This window comes from Trichoderma virens (assembly GCF_000170995.1).
Source record: "Trichoderma virens Gv29-8 chromosome Unknown TRIVIscaffold_89, whole genome shotgun sequence".
NCBI lineage: Eukaryota > Fungi > Ascomycota > Sordariomycetes > Hypocreales > Hypocreaceae > Trichoderma > Trichoderma virens.
This window is the reverse complement of record NW_014013660.1, coordinates 1250244-1268114: the sequence shown is the minus strand read 5'-3', so window position 1 is coordinate 1268114 and position 17871 is coordinate 1250244. Positions and strand designations below refer to the sequence as shown.

At 52.5% G+C, this 17871-nt stretch overlaps 6 protein-coding genes across 6 annotated transcripts; 4 read left to right on the top strand and 2 right to left on the bottom strand.

The window, feature by feature from the left end:
* Positions 1-737: 737 nt before the first annotated feature.
* TRIVIDRAFT_57235 (uncharacterized protein) lies at positions 738-2183 on the top strand (the record flags this gene model as incomplete). The annotated part of the gene is made up of 1 exon (XM_014096008.1): positions 738-2183. The coding sequence occupies one exon, from the start codon at positions 738-740 to the stop codon at positions 2181-2183; it is 1446 nt and encodes a 481-aa protein (XP_013951483.1).
* A 644-nt stretch (positions 2184-2827) lies between these two features.
* Positions 2828-4828, top strand: TRIVIDRAFT_41959 (uncharacterized protein; the record flags this gene model as incomplete). The annotated part of the gene is made up of 2 exons (XM_014096007.1): positions 2828-2997; positions 3124-4828. 2 exons carry the CDS (start codon positions 2828-2830, stop codon positions 4826-4828), a joined length of 1875 nt encoding a protein of 624 aa, XP_013951482.1.
* Positions 4829-5494: 666 nt separating this feature from the next.
* TRIVIDRAFT_42415 (uncharacterized protein) lies at positions 5495-6805 on the top strand (the record flags this gene model as incomplete). The annotated part of the gene is made up of 1 exon (XM_014096006.1): positions 5495-6805. One exon carries the CDS (start codon positions 5495-5497, stop codon positions 6803-6805), a length of 1311 nt encoding a protein of 436 aa, XP_013951481.1.
* Positions 6806-7639: 834 nt separating this feature from the next.
* TRIVIDRAFT_42528 (uncharacterized protein) lies at positions 7640-9094 on the bottom strand (the record flags this gene model as incomplete). Its single annotated transcript, XM_014096005.1, has 5 exons — positions 7640-7902; positions 7967-8493; positions 8569-8694; positions 8759-8816; positions 8926-9094. 5 exons carry the CDS (start codon positions 9092-9094, stop codon positions 7640-7642), a joined length of 1143 nt encoding a protein of 380 aa, XP_013951480.1.
* A 689-nt stretch (positions 9095-9783) lies between these two features.
* TRIVIDRAFT_66228 (uncharacterized protein) lies at positions 9784-12190 on the bottom strand (the record flags this gene model as incomplete). The annotated part of the gene is made up of 3 exons (XM_014096004.1): positions 9784-11715; positions 11775-11929; positions 12121-12190. 3 exons carry the CDS (start codon positions 12188-12190, stop codon positions 9784-9786), a joined length of 2157 nt encoding a protein of 718 aa, XP_013951479.1.
* Positions 12191-13596: 1406 nt separating this feature from the next.
* TRIVIDRAFT_403 (uncharacterized protein) lies at positions 13597-17291 on the top strand (the record flags this gene model as incomplete). Its single annotated transcript, XM_014095622.1, has 6 exons — positions 13597-13839; positions 13928-15987; positions 16069-16758; positions 16837-16922; positions 17009-17115; positions 17175-17291. Coding segments are annotated over 6 exons (3303 nt in total), but the record flags the coding sequence as incomplete, so codon positions are not given.
* Between the last annotated feature and the right edge of the window lie 580 nt (positions 17292-17871).

The following is a 17871-nucleotide window of genomic DNA, read 5'->3' as shown; positions in this document are numbered from 1 at the left end:
GGTGGGAAATTTTCCCAGCGAACCCCTTGAGCTTATTCGCCTCTTGAGTGATGTAAGATTTTAGGGCCAGCGGTAAGGGTGATGTGATGGAAGTGGATGTTGACGTTTGGACGTTATGCTGATGGTCCGACGGGGCAAGAGTTTGCGCATATAGGAGAGAGAACAGAGGATAGAAGATGGAGAATGAAAGAGTTTGTGGGAGCTGATTTGTGGATAATTTTGACAAATTCATAACAATTGATAATGTCAGAGTTGGTCGAGTGCCAAGACTATGCCAAGTTTCTCCTGTCTGGCCAACCTGGGCAAAAAGGTATGTCAAGAAGACCGACAAGCCGAGTTAAAAGACAGGAATGCTACTCAGATCTCGGATGTTAATAGGCAAGCGTGTGAAGATTGGTAACAACATTCAACATGGTGTCTTTTGATTGGACGAATATGTTGTACAACATCTTATGCTGTTTCGCATCCTTGCCATCCTTGCAAGTATACCAAATTATGGAGGTGAGCAAGTTTGTGATGAAAGATGCAGCGACGCTGCGGCGATGAATGTCGATATCCCTGAGTATCCATACGGTAACCAAGATGTGGCATGTACACGATCCACAGCGTATAAGTATAACAGTTCTTACGTCTGTGGCTTTTCTCTTCATTCTTGTACACAAGGCCAGGTAACCAACTTCCAGACGACACCAATACCACGGCCGCATCAAAACTGAGGACAAAGAAACAACATCAAAATGCTGGCCCCTAGAACGCTCACGCTGCTAGCCTTGGGCTTCGGAGCCAGACTTGCTTCAGCATGGGATCAAGCTCCCGCCCTCGCCGGCAAAGGCGCGCCCATCTCCGACTCGGACCGCCTCTACACAGGCGATCAGTCGTCCAACACCATCACTGTTATCAAGCCGACCACGGGCGAGGTGCTGGGCACCATCAGCCTAGGCGACAGCCGTCTAACCAACGACCTGAACCCGCAATACATCAAGGCCGTCAACTCGCACGGGCTCGGCTTCTCTCCTAACGGCAAGCTCATCGTCTCACTGGCCATCACAAGCAACACCGTGACGGTTTTCCGGACCGAGGACAACTCAATTGCCTCGCAGACGTTTGTGGACCGCAGCTCCCACGAGGCCTTTTTCGAGAGCGATAACCGACACGTCTGGGTTGGCACACGGGGAGTCGACCGCATTGACATCGTCGACGGACTCAAGGGCGGCGTAGTGGGCTATGTGGAATCCTACGGCGGCCCAAGCAAGGTTGTCTTCAGCCCGGATGGCAAGACAGCATATGCAAACCACGTGCGGTCCCCGTCACTGTCTGTCATTGATGTGGCCAAGCGCCGGGTCATTGCCAACATCACCGGCCTGGGCGACGTCTTTTCGTCCGACATGATGATCTCGCCAGACGGGCAGCGGCTTTGGGCAGCGCATAAGATGGTGGGTAAAGTGTCCATCATCGATCTCGTCCATCGCAAAGTCATCGGCGTCCTGGAGACGGGGGCCGAGACCAACCACGCCAACTTTGCGGTCCTCAACGGCACCATGCACGGGTTCATAACCGTGGCGTCGCTCAACGAGACGAGAATGTATTCACAGCCGCACGCCAACCAGATGCCCGTCTACTTGGGCGCCATCCCTGCCAGCGGCGTCGAACCTCACGGTCTGTGGCCCAGCGCGGACAACACCTACTTGTACGTCGTCAACGAGCACTCGGACACGGTCGACTTTATCAACTTGACCGTCAACCCCCCCAAGATCGAAAAGACCATAAACGTCGCCCAGGAAGGCCAGTCCATCATCTACGTGTCAGGCGCCGTGTCGGCAGCCAGTAACGGCACGCAGAACCTGGGCAAGCAAGGCCTTTTCAACAAGCCTGCGCTGAATAAGATCCTGACCGAATCCCAGCCTCATTCTTCTGGAAAGCTGCCGCCCTCATGCCTCGTCACGGTGCGGCCAGAGATTGGACTGGACATGTTCCAGGTGATTGGACGGAACCTCGCGTTCAACACAACCTACACCGTTTCGGCCAAGGTCTCTGACAGGCTGATTCCGCTGGTGGACTTCAACGCGACGGCACCAATGGGGGATGGATGCGGGACGGCGCCGCAGGTATTGTCATTTTTCAAGTTCATCGGCGTCTATGATGTTGACGACTTGGTGTTGACGTCCAAACCAAATGCTTCTTAGGAGGCGAGTGACGAGCGGTGGAAGTGGCTGCATTACTTGTGTCTTAATTGGGTTGTAGAGGATAAGGATCCGGATCCGTCTTTCCTAGGTGTACATTCGTATCGTTGATAGGTACCTCAAGGCTATCAATTGTTTAGGTAGTGCAATGAAGTTGAAGTTGGCGATGGCGATGTCTGAATGTGAATTACTGGGAGATGTTATCCCGCGGGAGCACGTGCGATGAGTCAGCCATTGAATGATGCATGTCACTGGGCATCTACGAGTACTCGCACGCCTCCGGAAGAGCGACAACAAACGTTTGCTGCCTGTACATTGTTTTCTTTGTAAATAATATTTTTTGTCCATCTTCTCTACTTAATATTCCCATTCAGCATCTTTTTCACCTTTTTTCCTGCCATCGCAGCAGATACTCCAGGCATTATCAGATGACGCCTTTAGTGCCTGGTATTACTAGGTAGTGACTTAACAGCGACTAGCCCCCCGCTGATGTCACCTGGACCTTGATGGCTTTAACCAGGCACTCGGCTGCCAGCTTCAGCTCTCCAAGCTACATCTCCATCCTCCTGTCCATCACCATATCCATCATCAGCATCGTCGTTATCGCTCTCTTCTCCATGGAATCATAACCATCTTTTCTCTCCATCATGCTCGAATCTCTGCTTCTCGGCGGCCTCATCGCCGCCGCCGCGGTTGAAGCCGCGCAGCCCGGCGCCGTCAAGCCGGTGGCAGCGCCTATGCGAGACCTGACTTGGGGCCAGATCAACTTTCTGCATACGACAGACACGCACGCCTGGCTCAGCGGGCATTTCCTCGAGTAAGTTTGTCAATTCAATCTTTGTCTCTTTGACCCAGCCCGCCGTAGACTCGAAAAGGTGCGGAGGTGATGAAGCGGCAGCAACAACAACAAAGGACTCGTGCTCACATGTCTTCTTCCATCTAGGCCCTCCTTCTCCGCCGATTGGGGCGACTACATCTCCTTTTCCCAGCACATGCGCAAGCTGGCCGACGACAAAGGCGCCGATCTCCTCCTCATCGATACCGGCGACCGAATCGAGGGTAGCGGCATCTACGACAGCTCCGTCCCAAAGGGCCTATACCAATACGAGATATACGCCCAGCAGAAGATTGACATCATCTGCACCGGCAACCATGAGCTGTACCAGGCTTACTCGGTCGACATGGAACACAATACCACGGTTCCGAACTTTAAAGAGAATTACATTGCGTCTAATCTCGACTACATTGATCCCAAGACTGGCAAGCGCGTGCCCCAGGCCCAGCGATACCGCAAGTTCAAGACCAAGAACCTAGGCCTCAACATTGTGTCCTTTGGCTTCCTCTTCGATTTTACCGGCAATGCCAACAACAGCGTCGTTCAGCCCGTGGCCGATACCATCAAGGAGGAGTGGTTCCAAGAGGCCATCAAGGAAAAGCCCGACCTCTTTATCGTCATTGGCCATGTCGGTGTGCGCATGGAAGAGTTCAAAGCCATCTTCAAGGCTATCCGCAAGGAAGATTGGGACACGCCAATTGCTTTCTTTGGCGGCCACCTACACATAAGAGACGCCGTGAGCTATGACTCCAAGTCGCTAGCCATCGCCTCCGGCCGCTACCTCGAGACCATTGGCTGGATGTCCATCGACGGCATCGTCAAGAAGCACCCCAAAGATGGCGACAACGAAGACAACGAAGAAGTCGAGGTCCAAAAGAGTCCCACCTTCACTCGCAAGTATATCGACAACAATCTGTACGGAATGTACTATCACACCGGCTTAGACGAGACAACCTTCCCCACCACCGAGGGTAAAAAAACCAGCAAGATGATTGAGCATGCCCGCAAGGCTCTGAATCTTGGACATCGCTACGGCTGTGCGCCCCGCGACTTGTGGATGACCAGGACCCAGTACCCCGGCAAAGACAGCATCTACACTTGGCTCGAGGAGGAAGTATTGCCCGACGTGGTCGTCAGCCAGGACCGAAAGGATAAACCCCGGCTGGCCTTGGTCAATACGGGTGGCATCCGCTTCGACATTTTCAAGGGACCATTTACACGGGATGACACCTTTACGGTGAGCCCTTTTACAAGTGGCTTCCGCTACGTGCCCGATGTGCCGTATGATATTGCTGCCAAGGTCCTTGGGATTCTCAACAGCCAGACGAGGATCTTTGTTGCTGGACTTCCAGATACCAGGCGGTTGACCATTCCTCAGTTAATGTATCCACGACCCAACGTCATTATTCCTGATGAGACTGAAGTTGTTGAACAAGACGGCCGAGAGGAAGATGAAGCAGAGGCTCGCCTCGAGCTCCGTGGGGTCGATGCCTCTGGGGACGACGACACGCTCTTTGGCGGCTACACGACCAAGGACGACATCAGCAAGGACGGAGATGACACCGTCCACAAGCCCATTGACTTCTACGCCGTGCCCAATTGCGTCCAGGCCGAAATTGGCTTCCCGGCCGAGGGAAAGCCCGAGACGGTGGACCTTGTCTTTGTCGACTTTCTGCTGCCATGGATCATCCCCGCTCTCAAGTTTAGCGGCGGCGATTACAGCACCAAAGATGTGGAGCTGTATATGGAGGGGACATTGACGACCAAATTGGCCGAATGGATTGGCGACAACTGGAAGGATGAGTGCGAATAGACGGTTTTGTCCAGTTGTCAGTTTTGCATAGGCCTGTTTTTGGAAGGAGTTTGTTTAATGACTTGGGATATGATAATGCGATGCAGCATGATAGATTGCCACACGAATGATACAACTTTGAATCTACTTAGGTAGTCATACGTCGACTTTGAACTGCTCTGAAGCCATTATATTTGGCGACTGGGGTAAGCTGGATAAGGATCATATGGAGAAGTGTGTGCTCCGTATGAGTAGATGCTATACTATTCCAGCACAGCCCTCACTCAATTGTCCATCTAATCGTCCTTACCGCATTAAGATAGCTGATGCGAAACAACAGAATGGCAGATTGAGCCTGTCCGTTTTTGGAAATTATTAGCGACAAGCAGAGGAAGCCAGAAAACTGTATGTGTTTTGCCTTGCTACGCTGAAGAAATCATCGGCTCAGCATTTATGCCAGACTGTAATGCGACCAAGTACAATAGAATTTAGACCTTAGTGAGGTATATTGGCCAATTGTCTTATCACTTCGGATACATATAAAATCATAGAGCACAAGCTCTTGCGCTGGCATAGTGATGACTTGGATCTTCTGGAGCAAGGAACTGGAACAACCGCCACCACTTTAGAGTCTCATTAGCAACTCCTCCTCGAAGTAATTTATCCAGGATATTCGTTGCTAAAATCATGGCTACTAAGGGCCAGCTGGACGACGCAACGCTCGTCACGGCGCCAGATGTAATAACTGTTGTTCAATCAGACCTTCTCATACCAGGTCGCGGCGAGCCTCTCAGGCCAGGAACCGTGGTCATCGCCGAATCCAAGATCAAGTTCGTTGGCCGCCCTGACGAAATTCCTGCCGAGTACCGCTCCATCACACCATTCCATGTTCCCGTCCTGATGCCCGGTCTCTGGGACTGTCATGTCCACTATTTTGCAATGGACATGGGCACCAGCGTTTCTGCTGGCTTGGCTAAATATCTTCCCGGATACAACGCATTGGCTGGTGCCATCACGGTGGCTGACCTGGAAGCCACGTTGATGGCTGGTTTCACCTCCGTCCGGGAACTACAGGGTTACGGTGGCGACCTCCGGCCGGGCATCGAGAGCGGCGCCCTCGTCGGACCTAACATCTACTCCTCCATCGCGGCCATGTCAGTAACCGGTGGTCACGCTGACTCTCACAATATCCCTATCGAGACGATACTGCGATATGCTCGCTGTGGCGGCCCGTGTTCTATCGTGGATGGGCCGGACGAGTGTCGGAAGGAGGTTAGGACACTGATACGTCGAGGAGCTCGAGTGATCAAGGTCTGTTCTAGCGGTGGGGTATTAAGTCTGAACGATGATCCAGAGGACAGAGAGTTCTCCGATGCTGAGCTGAGGGCTATCGTAGAAGAAGCGGGGCTTTCTCGTCGCGTGGTGGCGGCCCATGCCATTGGGAAAGCCGGTATCATGGCTAGTCTTCGTGCTGGCGTCAAAACAATCGAACACGGGTTTTATCTGGATGAAGAGGTTGCGGACGAAATGATCAAGCAGAAAGCCATTCTTGTACCGACTCGCCACATTATAGAGACCATCGCTGCTCACCCGGATGAACTGCCACCGCCATCCAAAAAGAAGGCTTTGAAATTGATTGGCACGGCGAGGGAGTCGTACAAGCTGGCCATCCAAAAAGGAGTGAGAATTGCCCTCGGAACCGACACCATGAGCAGTGACCGCAAGAAACCCCAAGCCCACGGCAACAACGCTAGAGAACTCTACTGGGCTGTAAAAATGGGCATGACTCCGCTGCAAGCGATCGAAGCAGGTACGGCAAATGGCCCCGAGACACTTGGTGGCATGGCGCCGCTCAGCGGACAGATCAAGGAGGGCTACGATGCCGATCTAATAGCAGTTGCGAGCAGCCCTCTGGAGGACATTGAGGTTCTGACGGTGAAGGAGAACATCACGCACATTTGGAAAGGGGGTAAACTCTTTAAAGGCAAGACGGCATGAAAAGAGTAGCCTGGAAGGACAACACAGGGTGAATATATAGCAGACTGACTACATAATTATTACTTACCAACCACTTGGTAATATTGTACACGCACACACATATGGTTCTCTGAAATAGGCTGCCGAGAGTGAATATCAACTATGAGTGACCCCATTTCAAGACCTTGTCGGGTCGAAGATGACTGTTGGTTCACCAGCTTGTTTCTCTTCATTTCGCGACATGGTGGCTCTACGGTATACCATGATCATGACTAGTGTAATTTTTAAAATAAATCACTCTACAAAGGTTAAAGATTAAAGCAATTTGTAATTTAAAGACTCAACAACTGAAGATAAGCCAGCAGCTCGCTGCAACCCAATAATAGCCAGCACATTCGAAGATAGAGAACAGAGAACCGTGGGCAATGATAGCAGTAGACCCATGTCCATCACGCAGGCTGCCACAATTCTTTTATGTCAAATGCCGCCTACGACTCGTCCTAAAAGGCAAAGCTTTATACATTAAGACTGCTGGATCCATTCGCGCACCAGAAACGACACGGCCTCTTTCTGGTCGCCCGGGCTCATGTGGCCAGCATTGTCCACACCGGCAACTTGCACCTGCAGACCTCGGCCCTTCAGTTGGCCACCTTTGTGTCGCGCTCCCGTGCTATCCTCAAAGTACCAGTCCCGCTTGGGATTCATGCGGAACTGGACATTTCCATGCCACGGGAGGTCGGTCCATTCGCGAAAAGCACCTGGTGTATTTCTGCAGAGCAGACAGTGAAACACGGAGTTAGTAATGATCTTCATATCCTGGAGAGGAAAGACGGCTAAAGAGTTGATAGGTTTTCCTTACAAGATGACATCGTAGTTTCCGTTCAATACCAGAAAACGGACCTTAGCAACGTCGACGAGATACGAGACCTCACGAGTAGTGGGCAACATAATTTCAGGTCGGGTTGACCAATTGAAGTTGAGATTAAAGTTGATGGAGACATATTCTTGGTATTTGCCAATGCCGAGCAGGGCTTGAATCTCGGGATTGTTAAGGTAATTACCAACGGAGTACTCATCAACGGGGATACAGATTGGAGGGGCATCGCAACCGAGCCGAACTAAGGACAAGTTAGTAGGGAGAAAGAGAAAAGAGAATGAAGAAGAGCTATCCAAGCGTCTTACGGTCATAGGGACTGTGCTTCAGTGCGTCCACTTGTTCCTGAAAGTACTTGTACAGGTTATTATGGCCGAATTCGTTGGCTGCTTGACACAGGATCGGGTCGTAGGTGGCCTGACACACGCGCTGGAGACGCTCGGCCTCGGGCATGGCGGCAGCAATGGCATCACAAACCGTAGCGTTGAAGCGCAGCAAATCGGCCGTGGGTCCATCAGTGCAGAACAGCTCGTAATGGCTGAGCAGAGAGTACGTTCCGTCGACCAGCGCGTTAGCCAGCACGATGCCGCGGACTTGCACCGGCAAAGCATCAGGGGCTCCAGAGAGCTGGCGGCGCACGAGGTCCGCCGTGAACCGCGGCACGTAGCGACCGCCAAACGATTCGCCGGCTATGTAAAAGCCGTGCTGGAAGTACTGCGGATACTGGTTCACGAAACGCGTCAGGAAAGCCGTGAAATCGTCACTGGCCTCCGCCAGCGTGACCGGATAAGAGCCATCGTCGGCAGGAGTAGAAAATCCAACTCCGGCAGGTTGGCTGGACAAGTCAACATGGTGAGCCCAGTGTTAGATCAACAAGGGCAATCAAAAATGTGTGTAGAAATTGGCTTACTCAAGAAATAAGAGGTTGGCAAAGTTAGCCCAGCTGTAGGGGTTCACCGTCGTGTTCGTCACAGATGTGAGCTGGCAAGGACCAATCTCCCCAAAGAGACCAGGCAAGGAACTTGCACCGGGACCTCTGGACACTGTTAGTTGAGGCTTTCCTGTAGATGTCTTTTTATTGTAGATAATGGTATACATACCCATTTAACCATAAGATGGTTGGTCTTTCCGTAGCACTCTCCCTACTCTCTGTGAACCCTGGTTGAACAAGTCAGCGTCAATGTTTGTAAGAAACGACCATATAGTGTGTTGGCGTCTTTGTTCTCTTCTCTTCCTTTTTTCTTTTGTCAGGGATTGCTCGACTTACAGAAGAACAAGGTCTTTCCTGCGGACAGGGGCACTTTGCCTGTAAACTGTCGCGTGTCTGCATTACACGTCCGCTCATCTTGCCAAACGATGGGAATATCTGTATTGTTCAAGGAGGTTGAACTCTCTTTGAGAATAGTGAGCGGCCCCTGCTCATACGGCAGAATCATGCCGGAGACAACGGGGAGAACCAAGAAGTAATTAGAATACTGGAGAAGCATGGCGCTGGTGATTATGTCAGGATTGCCCCATCCCCATCCAAATGATATGATTTGCACAGACTCATCTATTGAGGCTTTACTCGGTATTTAAGAATTAATAATAGCAGCGGATTTGCCATTTGGTACGACAGATCTACATAAAAGGGGGGAGGTCAACATCCGCCGACGCATGGCGCCAAACCAAAAACGGTAACTAGGAACGACAGCCCTCTATTGAACTTGGTGATTTGCTGGCGACAATCTTGGCTCTATGGCTTCGAAAAGTGTATTTAAAATGTTTTTATGTATGCTTGAGTTTGTCACCCGCAGTCGAGTCAGATTGCTGACAAGGTTCAGAATGCCTCCATGAAAGGAGGCAATGTATAGCTATCCAATGGTACTGAATTCATTCAAAGGACACATTATGCCCCTAGGAGGCCATAACGTCATCTCTTTATTAAGATAGGTTTAATAATAAAGTAAACCATCATAGTAATTCTGCAAATAAAATGAGCCTCCCACTTCTTAGATCACCACCATCTACAAGGGACAAGGGCAATCTCCATACCTCTTTGTCTTCTTCCCCCGGTTAAAGATAAAAGGGGTTCAGGTACTTCCATCGAGAAATCAAAGCCTACAGGTAGTCTTATACATATGGTTTACATAATATTCACAATTTCGTAAAATGCCGCTCCCGTATCAATCAGACGGCCGACAAGCAATGCCCTGAAGGCAACCGGTGCAGTGTAGAACGTCACCCACTCCTCAGCAGGACCAAACTCGGGGTGGATGTAGAGCACGACGTGGTTGCGCTCTCGCTCGGCCTGGACGCAGGCGACTAAGCGCTTCAGCAGCCAGGGAGGGTAAATGGAGCCCAGACGGGCGCCGATGCCCTCGAGACGCGGCACCAGGCGCGCCACAGCGTCGAGCAGGTCGGCATCGCGGCTACACAGCAGAAGGAGACGACCAACAACCCACACAGGGCCAATGCAGCTGGTGTCTTCGTCGAAGCAGTCTTGTGGATCCATGCCGGCAATGATTTGGAAGACCAGCGTAACCCAGGGATCAGGGTCAGACTGCTGATATATATCAAAGCCAGGGCCAGGACTTGGGTCAGAGGGAACATGGATGCTGTCACCATATGGGCGCCTCATATTCCCTCGAGCGAGGCAGCCGCCTGTGCAGGCATCGAGGTTGCTTCGCGAGCACAGCAGCTGCGCCACGGCATAACGCAGGTAGTTGGCTGCAGCGCTATACGAGCGGAAGCGCAACGGCTCGACACTGCGGCGGGTCTTGCTGCGCGCCGTCGTGCCGTACACGGGCAGATCGTCCAGAGCCAGGCGGTCATGCCAGTGGTCCAGCTCATCCTGCAGCTCGGCCAGGCGGGCCAGAGAGCCGTCTTCTGATCCGGAACCGGGTTCGGTGCCGTATAGACTATGGCGGGGAGCCGTGCCCGGCCGAAGGCGCTCAAGCTGCCGGCACCAGTCGGCAAAGGCCGGATAGGCGGGGCCGGGGCCGACCAGGCGAGCCAGGAGGATGCGGACAAAGACCATATGGGCCTCGCACAGCAAGGGGAGAAGGCTCTGGTGAGCGTCGCCGTCAGAACCGATGATACGCAGCAGAGGCTGGCGCACCTCCCGAGGCACCAGACAGGCCGCCTCGGTCCAGGAGCCGCATTGCAGCGAGTACCAGCTCTTGATGGCGGCCCATTCGCACAGCAGCCGGCGGCCCAGCGGCCACAAAGCCAGGCCGCTCATGTGCTCGACAACGAGGCGGTCGGCCTGCTTGGCGTGTGTGTAACCGCCAATGAAGGAGCCGATGCGGATCTCGATCTGCAGGAACAGCGCCAGCACTGCCAGCAGCACCGCCGCCTGCGCCGCGCTCATGGCACACGGCAAGCCTTGAGCCGTTGCCTGCAGCGCCAGGCTGTACAGCTCGAGCTGCCGCCGCTTGTGCATCTCTGCCCTACCGCGCGGGTCCTGTGGCGGTGACAGTGCTAGCAAAGCGTACTTGAGCGCCGCATGGCCGAAGCCCACACCCTCCCAGATGTCGCGGAACACGGGCGCCAGCTGGGGAGGGAAGCGGTTGGTAGGCACGTCAATATCCAGGTCGCTATCATCGATGAGTGGCTCGATTGGGCTGAAGGACATGGGCGGCTGGGCAAACCATGCCGGGCTGTCAGGCATGAGTTCAACCCCTGGATCGGTCCTGGTCGGCCCTTGGTCATCCGGCGAGGCACCATGTCGGGTTGGCGTGGTGAAATCTCCGTACGGCCTCTCGGCCTCACAAGCCGGCGAAATGGGAGTTCCAGGGAGGGCCGGCAACAGGGACGGAGCATCGACGTTGTTGATGGCCCGCCTCGGCTGTGGCTCGGCCGTGCTGCTGCTCGACGTCTCAGTCTCTGCCTCTGCTGCCAGCTCGCTCTCACACATGGGCGAGCGGGATGCCTCAAGCTGGCGACGAACGGTCCTGGTCTCGGCCCTCCGGCTCACCATCTGCGTGTCGTTGCGGAAGACCAGACGAACCGCGTAGCCCGCACAATGCAGGCCCACGCGGGTGCAGTTGCGACAGGCTGGCTTCTCCTCATCGCACTGCAACAATGTCAGCGGAACCCACTTGAATCCATGTAACTTCTCAACTTCTCCCTCACCTTGGTGCGGCGGTTGCGGCATGTCCAACATCCGGTCCGTGTGCGTGTAATCGTCCTTTTGGGCCGGCTACCCGTACTTGATGATGCCATAATCAAGGTGTTGCAAATGCGGAGGACTCGCTGTAATCCAAGCAAGTTTGCGAATCTTGCAACATCTTTTGAAGTCGTTTACTGCTTTATCGGGTTGTGTTTACCGAGCCCTTGCAGATGTTGATATTCGTTCTCAAGTTGCTTCTCCCCCCGCACCTGCAATTAACCTCCGCTACCCCACCGCGATTTAGTGACCATCAGTCGTCGTTCTCGATTACCAGATTAGGAAAGTTTGCAAAGGCTAGATAGAGCTTACAGCCTGGCGTCTCGTTAACGATAAGCTCGACTCTAGTGATTCCGTATCTGTGGCTCGATTTCAACCCCATGGCTGTAATAAGCGTTGAAAATGAGGCAGCATAATAGGTAGTTTGTCGATGCCAAAGATCCCATGCGCAAACTATGGACAGGTAGAAACACAAGGACAGGTATGTGTTCATGTCACTAGAAGAGTCTTCCCAAATTTAGTCTCCACCCCTGAATGATTTAGGAGAGCGCACCTATATTCTATTATCAAGAAACAAAGCCATACTCTTCTATGCTCTACTTAATATCGTGGTACTTCTTACAGGCACCAAGTTCAGGTCCCTTCTCGTCCACCTCGTAGCCCAGTCGCTGTGGCTGTGTGTTGTCCTTGGAAAGTCATGTTTCCCGTCGTGGAGCTCGCCTCCTCTATCCCAGAATACCGAGACATAGAGCGTTTTAGCCTACCGCAGCTCTTTCCATTAAGCAATAATGTGCTTCAACAAGTTCTTTGGTGAATATGCGTCTCTTTTTATCTTGTGCTTTTATTTTTGGAAGATGTCAACCCTGGCTGACTCCCTCAATCAACACTGCCAAGGGTGGTGCAAGCTACCGCGTCGCTCATTGTATTACCCCTTCTCTGCATACAAGTCTACAATCGAACTCGGTTTATTAGCAAAGACAAACCTTCGTCTACGTTGAACGTCGCTAATGCAAGTTTCTTTGTTTGTCTTCCTTGCTCCTCAAACCATGTGCCAAACTCGCACTGACGACTGTGTCTCTTTTCTCATTCTTTATACAGGTAGCCCAGGGGCTTGTCGTAACTAGCCAGGTCCATCGCATCCTGAAGAGATCCAATTCGCCGGTCGACCCAGCTTGGTACCATGCCTTGGTCAGTGTTCTGGCGCCGGCTTTGGCCATATCTGCCAGTTTGGCGTCGTGTTTGCTCGTACTGTCCTGCTGCCCTCGATTCCCTCGGCTGCTCTTTGGTTTTGTCATGTTCGCAGCCATCACCACCAACGCCGGTCTCTCTGCGCGTCTTGATTTTTCGACGGCTGCGTCTGCGTGCGGCTATCTCCTTTGCGTGCTCGCCGACCTCGCCCTCGACCATGGCCAGTTGTCTGGAGTGCTCACACAATTCGCCTTCTCTCATGTCAACGACTATATAAAAATCCCAGCGGAACAGCATTTGCCCTGCCTTCCCCGGCGTGCCGAGCCGGACCGCGTCTCTGCAGCTATAAAAGGCCCGGATACGGAGTTGCAGACACGATTGTTGCTTCCGAGCTACTGGCGTCTGATCCTGACCGCATGCTCCCCCGAACTCGTTATAAGCTTTGTGTACGAGCTTTTCGATATCGTCTGCAAGTTTGCCGCGCCTTGGGTACTGCGAAGATTTCTTATCGAACGCGACGTCCCCAGCGTGGTGGGTATATTCCTCCTAAGCTCGGCCAACGCCTTCGCCGTGGCCCAAGCCTCGTACTACGTCAAGACTGCTGGTCTTGAACTCCGGGCCGGCCTAGTATCGTGTATTTACGATAAAATATTAACCTCACCCAACCAGAGTCCTTCCTCGGCGTCGATAGTCAACCTAGTCGAAGTTGATGTTGTGCGAATCCAAGATTTCGCAACCTTTGCGCATGCCATATGGTCGGCGCCGTTGCAGTTAATCCTGGCCATGGTCAGCCTCGGACTGATTCTCGGGTGGCAGAGCACGCTCGCCTCCGCCTTATCAGTGGTTAGTTTAGTCTCCTTCTTCTCTTTCTACTCGTGCCTTCGCAATGAAATGCAATTTGTAGTCTGTTCTCTCTCTAACAATGAAATAGGTGGCTGTAACGCCGCTCTACTACTGTTGTAAACACTTCATCGAAGGGTACCAGATCGCAGCCATGGGCCGCCGAGACGCCCGCATGTCATTGACCTCGGAGGCCCTCTCCAACGCCAACCTGATCAAGCTGTGGGCGCAAGAATCACTCATGGAGAAGCGGTTGGATGCTGCCCGCCGCGCCGAGCTCGCTGTCTCCGAATCTATTGTCTGGGTCTCTACGCTGCTCAACATGCTCATGCGGGGGGCACCCACCTTGATCTCCGTCGTGGCCTTCATGGCGGCAGTCGTGGCTGGGAACCCCCTCCGTAGCGAGCACATCTTCCCTTCACTGGTGTTTTGCTCCCTTCTCGTCTACCCCTTGGCTCTTCTGCCTATTGCTGTGTCGTCTTGGGCCGCCTGTGCTGCATCGTACGCCCGCGTGAGGGCCTTTTGTGCAGAGCTGGGAGCAGAGGAGGTGCCCAGCCCTAGGGGAGACTCGGCGCTCCCAGACGGCGTGTCTATTTACTTTAACAAGGTCAGCTTCCGTTGGAGAGAGACCACAGATGCACCAACCCTCCTCAAGATCAGCTTCCTTGTCGGTGAGAAGCAGCTGGTAGCTTTGGTTGGCCCCATGGCTGGGGGCAAATCTACCATAGCCAAACTCGCGTTGGGCTCCCTGAAACCCCTTGGTGGTCTTGTGGCTACAAGAGGCACCATTGCCTACACACCGCAGGACCCCTGGCCCACCACGGGCAGCATTCGGGAAAATATCTTGTTCGGGCGTGACTTGGAGCCAGCTTTCTACAACGCCGTGGTCAAAGCCTGTGCGCTGGACCGCGATCTTGAGCAGATGCCCAATGGAGACGACACGCAGATCAGGAGTCACGGCAGCGGGTTGTCGGGTGGCCAGAAGAGCCGCATCGCCTTGGCACGAGCTGTATACGCGAGGGCAGATGTCTATGTGCTCGATGACCCCCTGGCCGCCGTTGACAGCCAGGTGCACCGCCATTTGGTCGACAATGTTATTGGCCCCCGCGGAATTCTCAAGGACAAGACCAGGTTGGTCATCACAAACTCTGCTGCAGTTTGTTCGTATGCCGACCAAGTGCTACAGATTACAGACGGTCGGCTGAGGGATATCAAGACCAGTAGCCCACAGCTGTTGGGGGTACCAGATCAGGTACATATCATCGACAATCCGGATCTCTCTATCACGGTGGCCAATCCTGACGAGGAAGCGAATGATCAGAGTGACTCAGGTGAAGAAAACCAAAACCTGGAGAATTTGGCTGCAGACAACAACGACGAGTCTTCCTTAAGTTTGTCTTCAGGCCGGATATCCTTTTCAGAGTACCGAAGATGGCTGGGAATTGCCCATGTCTGGCGCTGGAGTCTGATGGCATTCTTCACCGGCCTCGCCTTTGCCTCCAACATCATGTCGACTTACATGCTAAAGATATTTGCCGATAGGCTCGGCAACGGCCTAGTCATGCGGGCCTTGGAGGTTTACGCCGCCGCGGGCGTTGTGCAGACGCTCATGTGTTGTATCTCCCTGCTCCTGGGTTGGTACCTCTGCCTAAAGCCAACATCGAACAGGATCCATGGCATGCTGGTCGCAGGCGTTCTGCAAGCTCCATTATCCTTCCTCCAGCGTACACCGACGGGCGAGATCATGAACCGCTTCGCCAATGATCTCGCGCGACACGATGGCCCGCTTTTCGCTTCCATATTTGGCTTCTTGAACTCGTTACTACGTGCCATTGCCTCCCTCGGCACTCTCCTAGCCTTTGTTCCGTCATCAGCCGTGGCGATCGTGGCACTTGGGGGCTTGGGATGGTGGTTACAGTGCCGTTGTCTCGGCGTCTTGGTCCAGACAAGGAGGCTCGAAACCAGCTCACGGAGCCCCCTGATCACCAACCTGCAAGAAACGTTGGCAGGATCCGACATCATTCGCATTTTTGGTCGCCAGCCCTACTTCCAGACTAGAAATTTTACAAATCTTCGGCGCAACTTGACTGCGCACATGGCGTTCGTCTCCGTTGAACTGTGGCTGATCTTTCGGCTGTCTCTTATTTGCTCGTAAGTATACCCCTTCTTCAATTTAGATCAATCCAAATTAATAAATTGTGTCTCTTTAAAACTCACATTATCGGTTTCTAGGTTATTACAAGGTCTCGCCGCGGCATTTCTGCTTGCAGGCCGCGTGGACACAAGCGCCGCTGGTTTCGTCATGTCTTACATGCTTCAGCTAGCCACTTCCTTCACTCAGACAGTTCTTCTCCGCACCCAAGTGGAATGTGACATGGTTTCTGCACAGCGTATCTTTTCTTTGGTAGACACAGAGACAGAGAAACCCCCCCAAAGCGATGGAGAAGCTCTGGCCCGAAGTCAAATCGTGGCTGCTTCCTGGCCTTCGCGTGGCACTGTGGCTTTTCGCAACTTCAGCGCCGGCTACAGCTACAACTATCGTGATAACAACAATGATAATAACCCTGTACTTCGCGACATCAACCTCGAATTCGCTCCAGGCCAGTCGACCGCCATCGTGGGCCGTACTGGCGCCGGAAAGTCGTCGTTGGCGCTGGCGATGCTGCGCGTGCTCCAGCCTATCCGTGGCCGCATCGAGATCGACGGCACCGATATCACGCAGGTTGACCTTGATGTGCTACGATCACGCGTGTCCATTATTCCTCAAAACTGCGGCGCATTTGCCGGCACGGTACGCACCAACCTCGACCCCAATGGCGTGCATGACGAGTCAGATCTACTGCGTGTCCTTGGTGATAGTCTCTTTGCAAGGGGTTTCAAAACGCCACAAGCCGCACTCGATTATCCGGTGCTGCAAGGAGGGTAAGAATTACCAGATATGCTTGGTAGCGGAAGAGATAAGAAGAAAAAGAAATTAACAAAGGAATACTATATTAATAGGTCTAATCTTTCGGCCGGTCAGCTGCAGCTTCTGGCGGTCGCCAGGTGTCTCCTTATAGGGTCCAACATTGTGATATTAGATGAGGGTGAGTTTTGTTTTTTTAAACCAGACAAACTCCTTTATGCGTTGTGGGTTTGAAAGCTAATAACTTCGGTTGTTATGTTTCCCCAGTTACCTCGGCCATGGACGAAGCCAACCAACAACTCCTCCATGAAGCCTTGCAAACACAGCTCCGGGACAAGACCGTCATCGTCATCTCTCATCATCTCCGAAGTGCAGTAAGCAAGAATACCTAGTCTAAAGCAGCACTCTTTTTAAATACTGACTCTTTTGCCAGATCGACAACGGCCGCATCATTGTCATGGACGGCGGTGCGGTCGCAGAGATTGGTTCTCCCAAGCAACTCTTTCAAAAGGGTGGTATCTTTCGAAGCATGGCCGTTGCTGCTGGGCTAGAGAGCGAGCTAGAGAGCGAGCTCCGTAGTGTGAAAGTGGTGGAAAGTAGTTAGCATGGTATATAAGAGCGAGAGACGAGGCTGGCAATAGAAGAGAAGCACACATTGTAATAATACCACGATGAAATTAAGGATTGAGGTTGAAGATAATGAGATGATTCGTTTGAGAATGTTGTAATTGATGGATTTTCCGGCCTTGCAACCGCAGTGAACCATAATTGTAATGTTTTAGGCATGCTCTTGACTTAATGCTGATAGTAAATCATACAACTTATTATGTAGATTTACCTCAACACAACCTTTTAGATAGTTACATGTCCAAATATTAACAGAGTAACTGGATTGGAATCTGTTTTACCACTGTACTGGCTCCGTGACGACAATACCACAATACCCTACTACTATGAGCCAGTCGATGCACAAATATTAACCTAGAACTAGAGGTTGATTCCTTGGAATCTCACCTTACTGACCTACATGTAACTGTTTTCAATTATTAATGGATTTATATTGCTATGGAGATCAAGATATAGCAGGAGTTCGTTACTACATCTCTCTGTGCTGCTTACAGAACACAGTT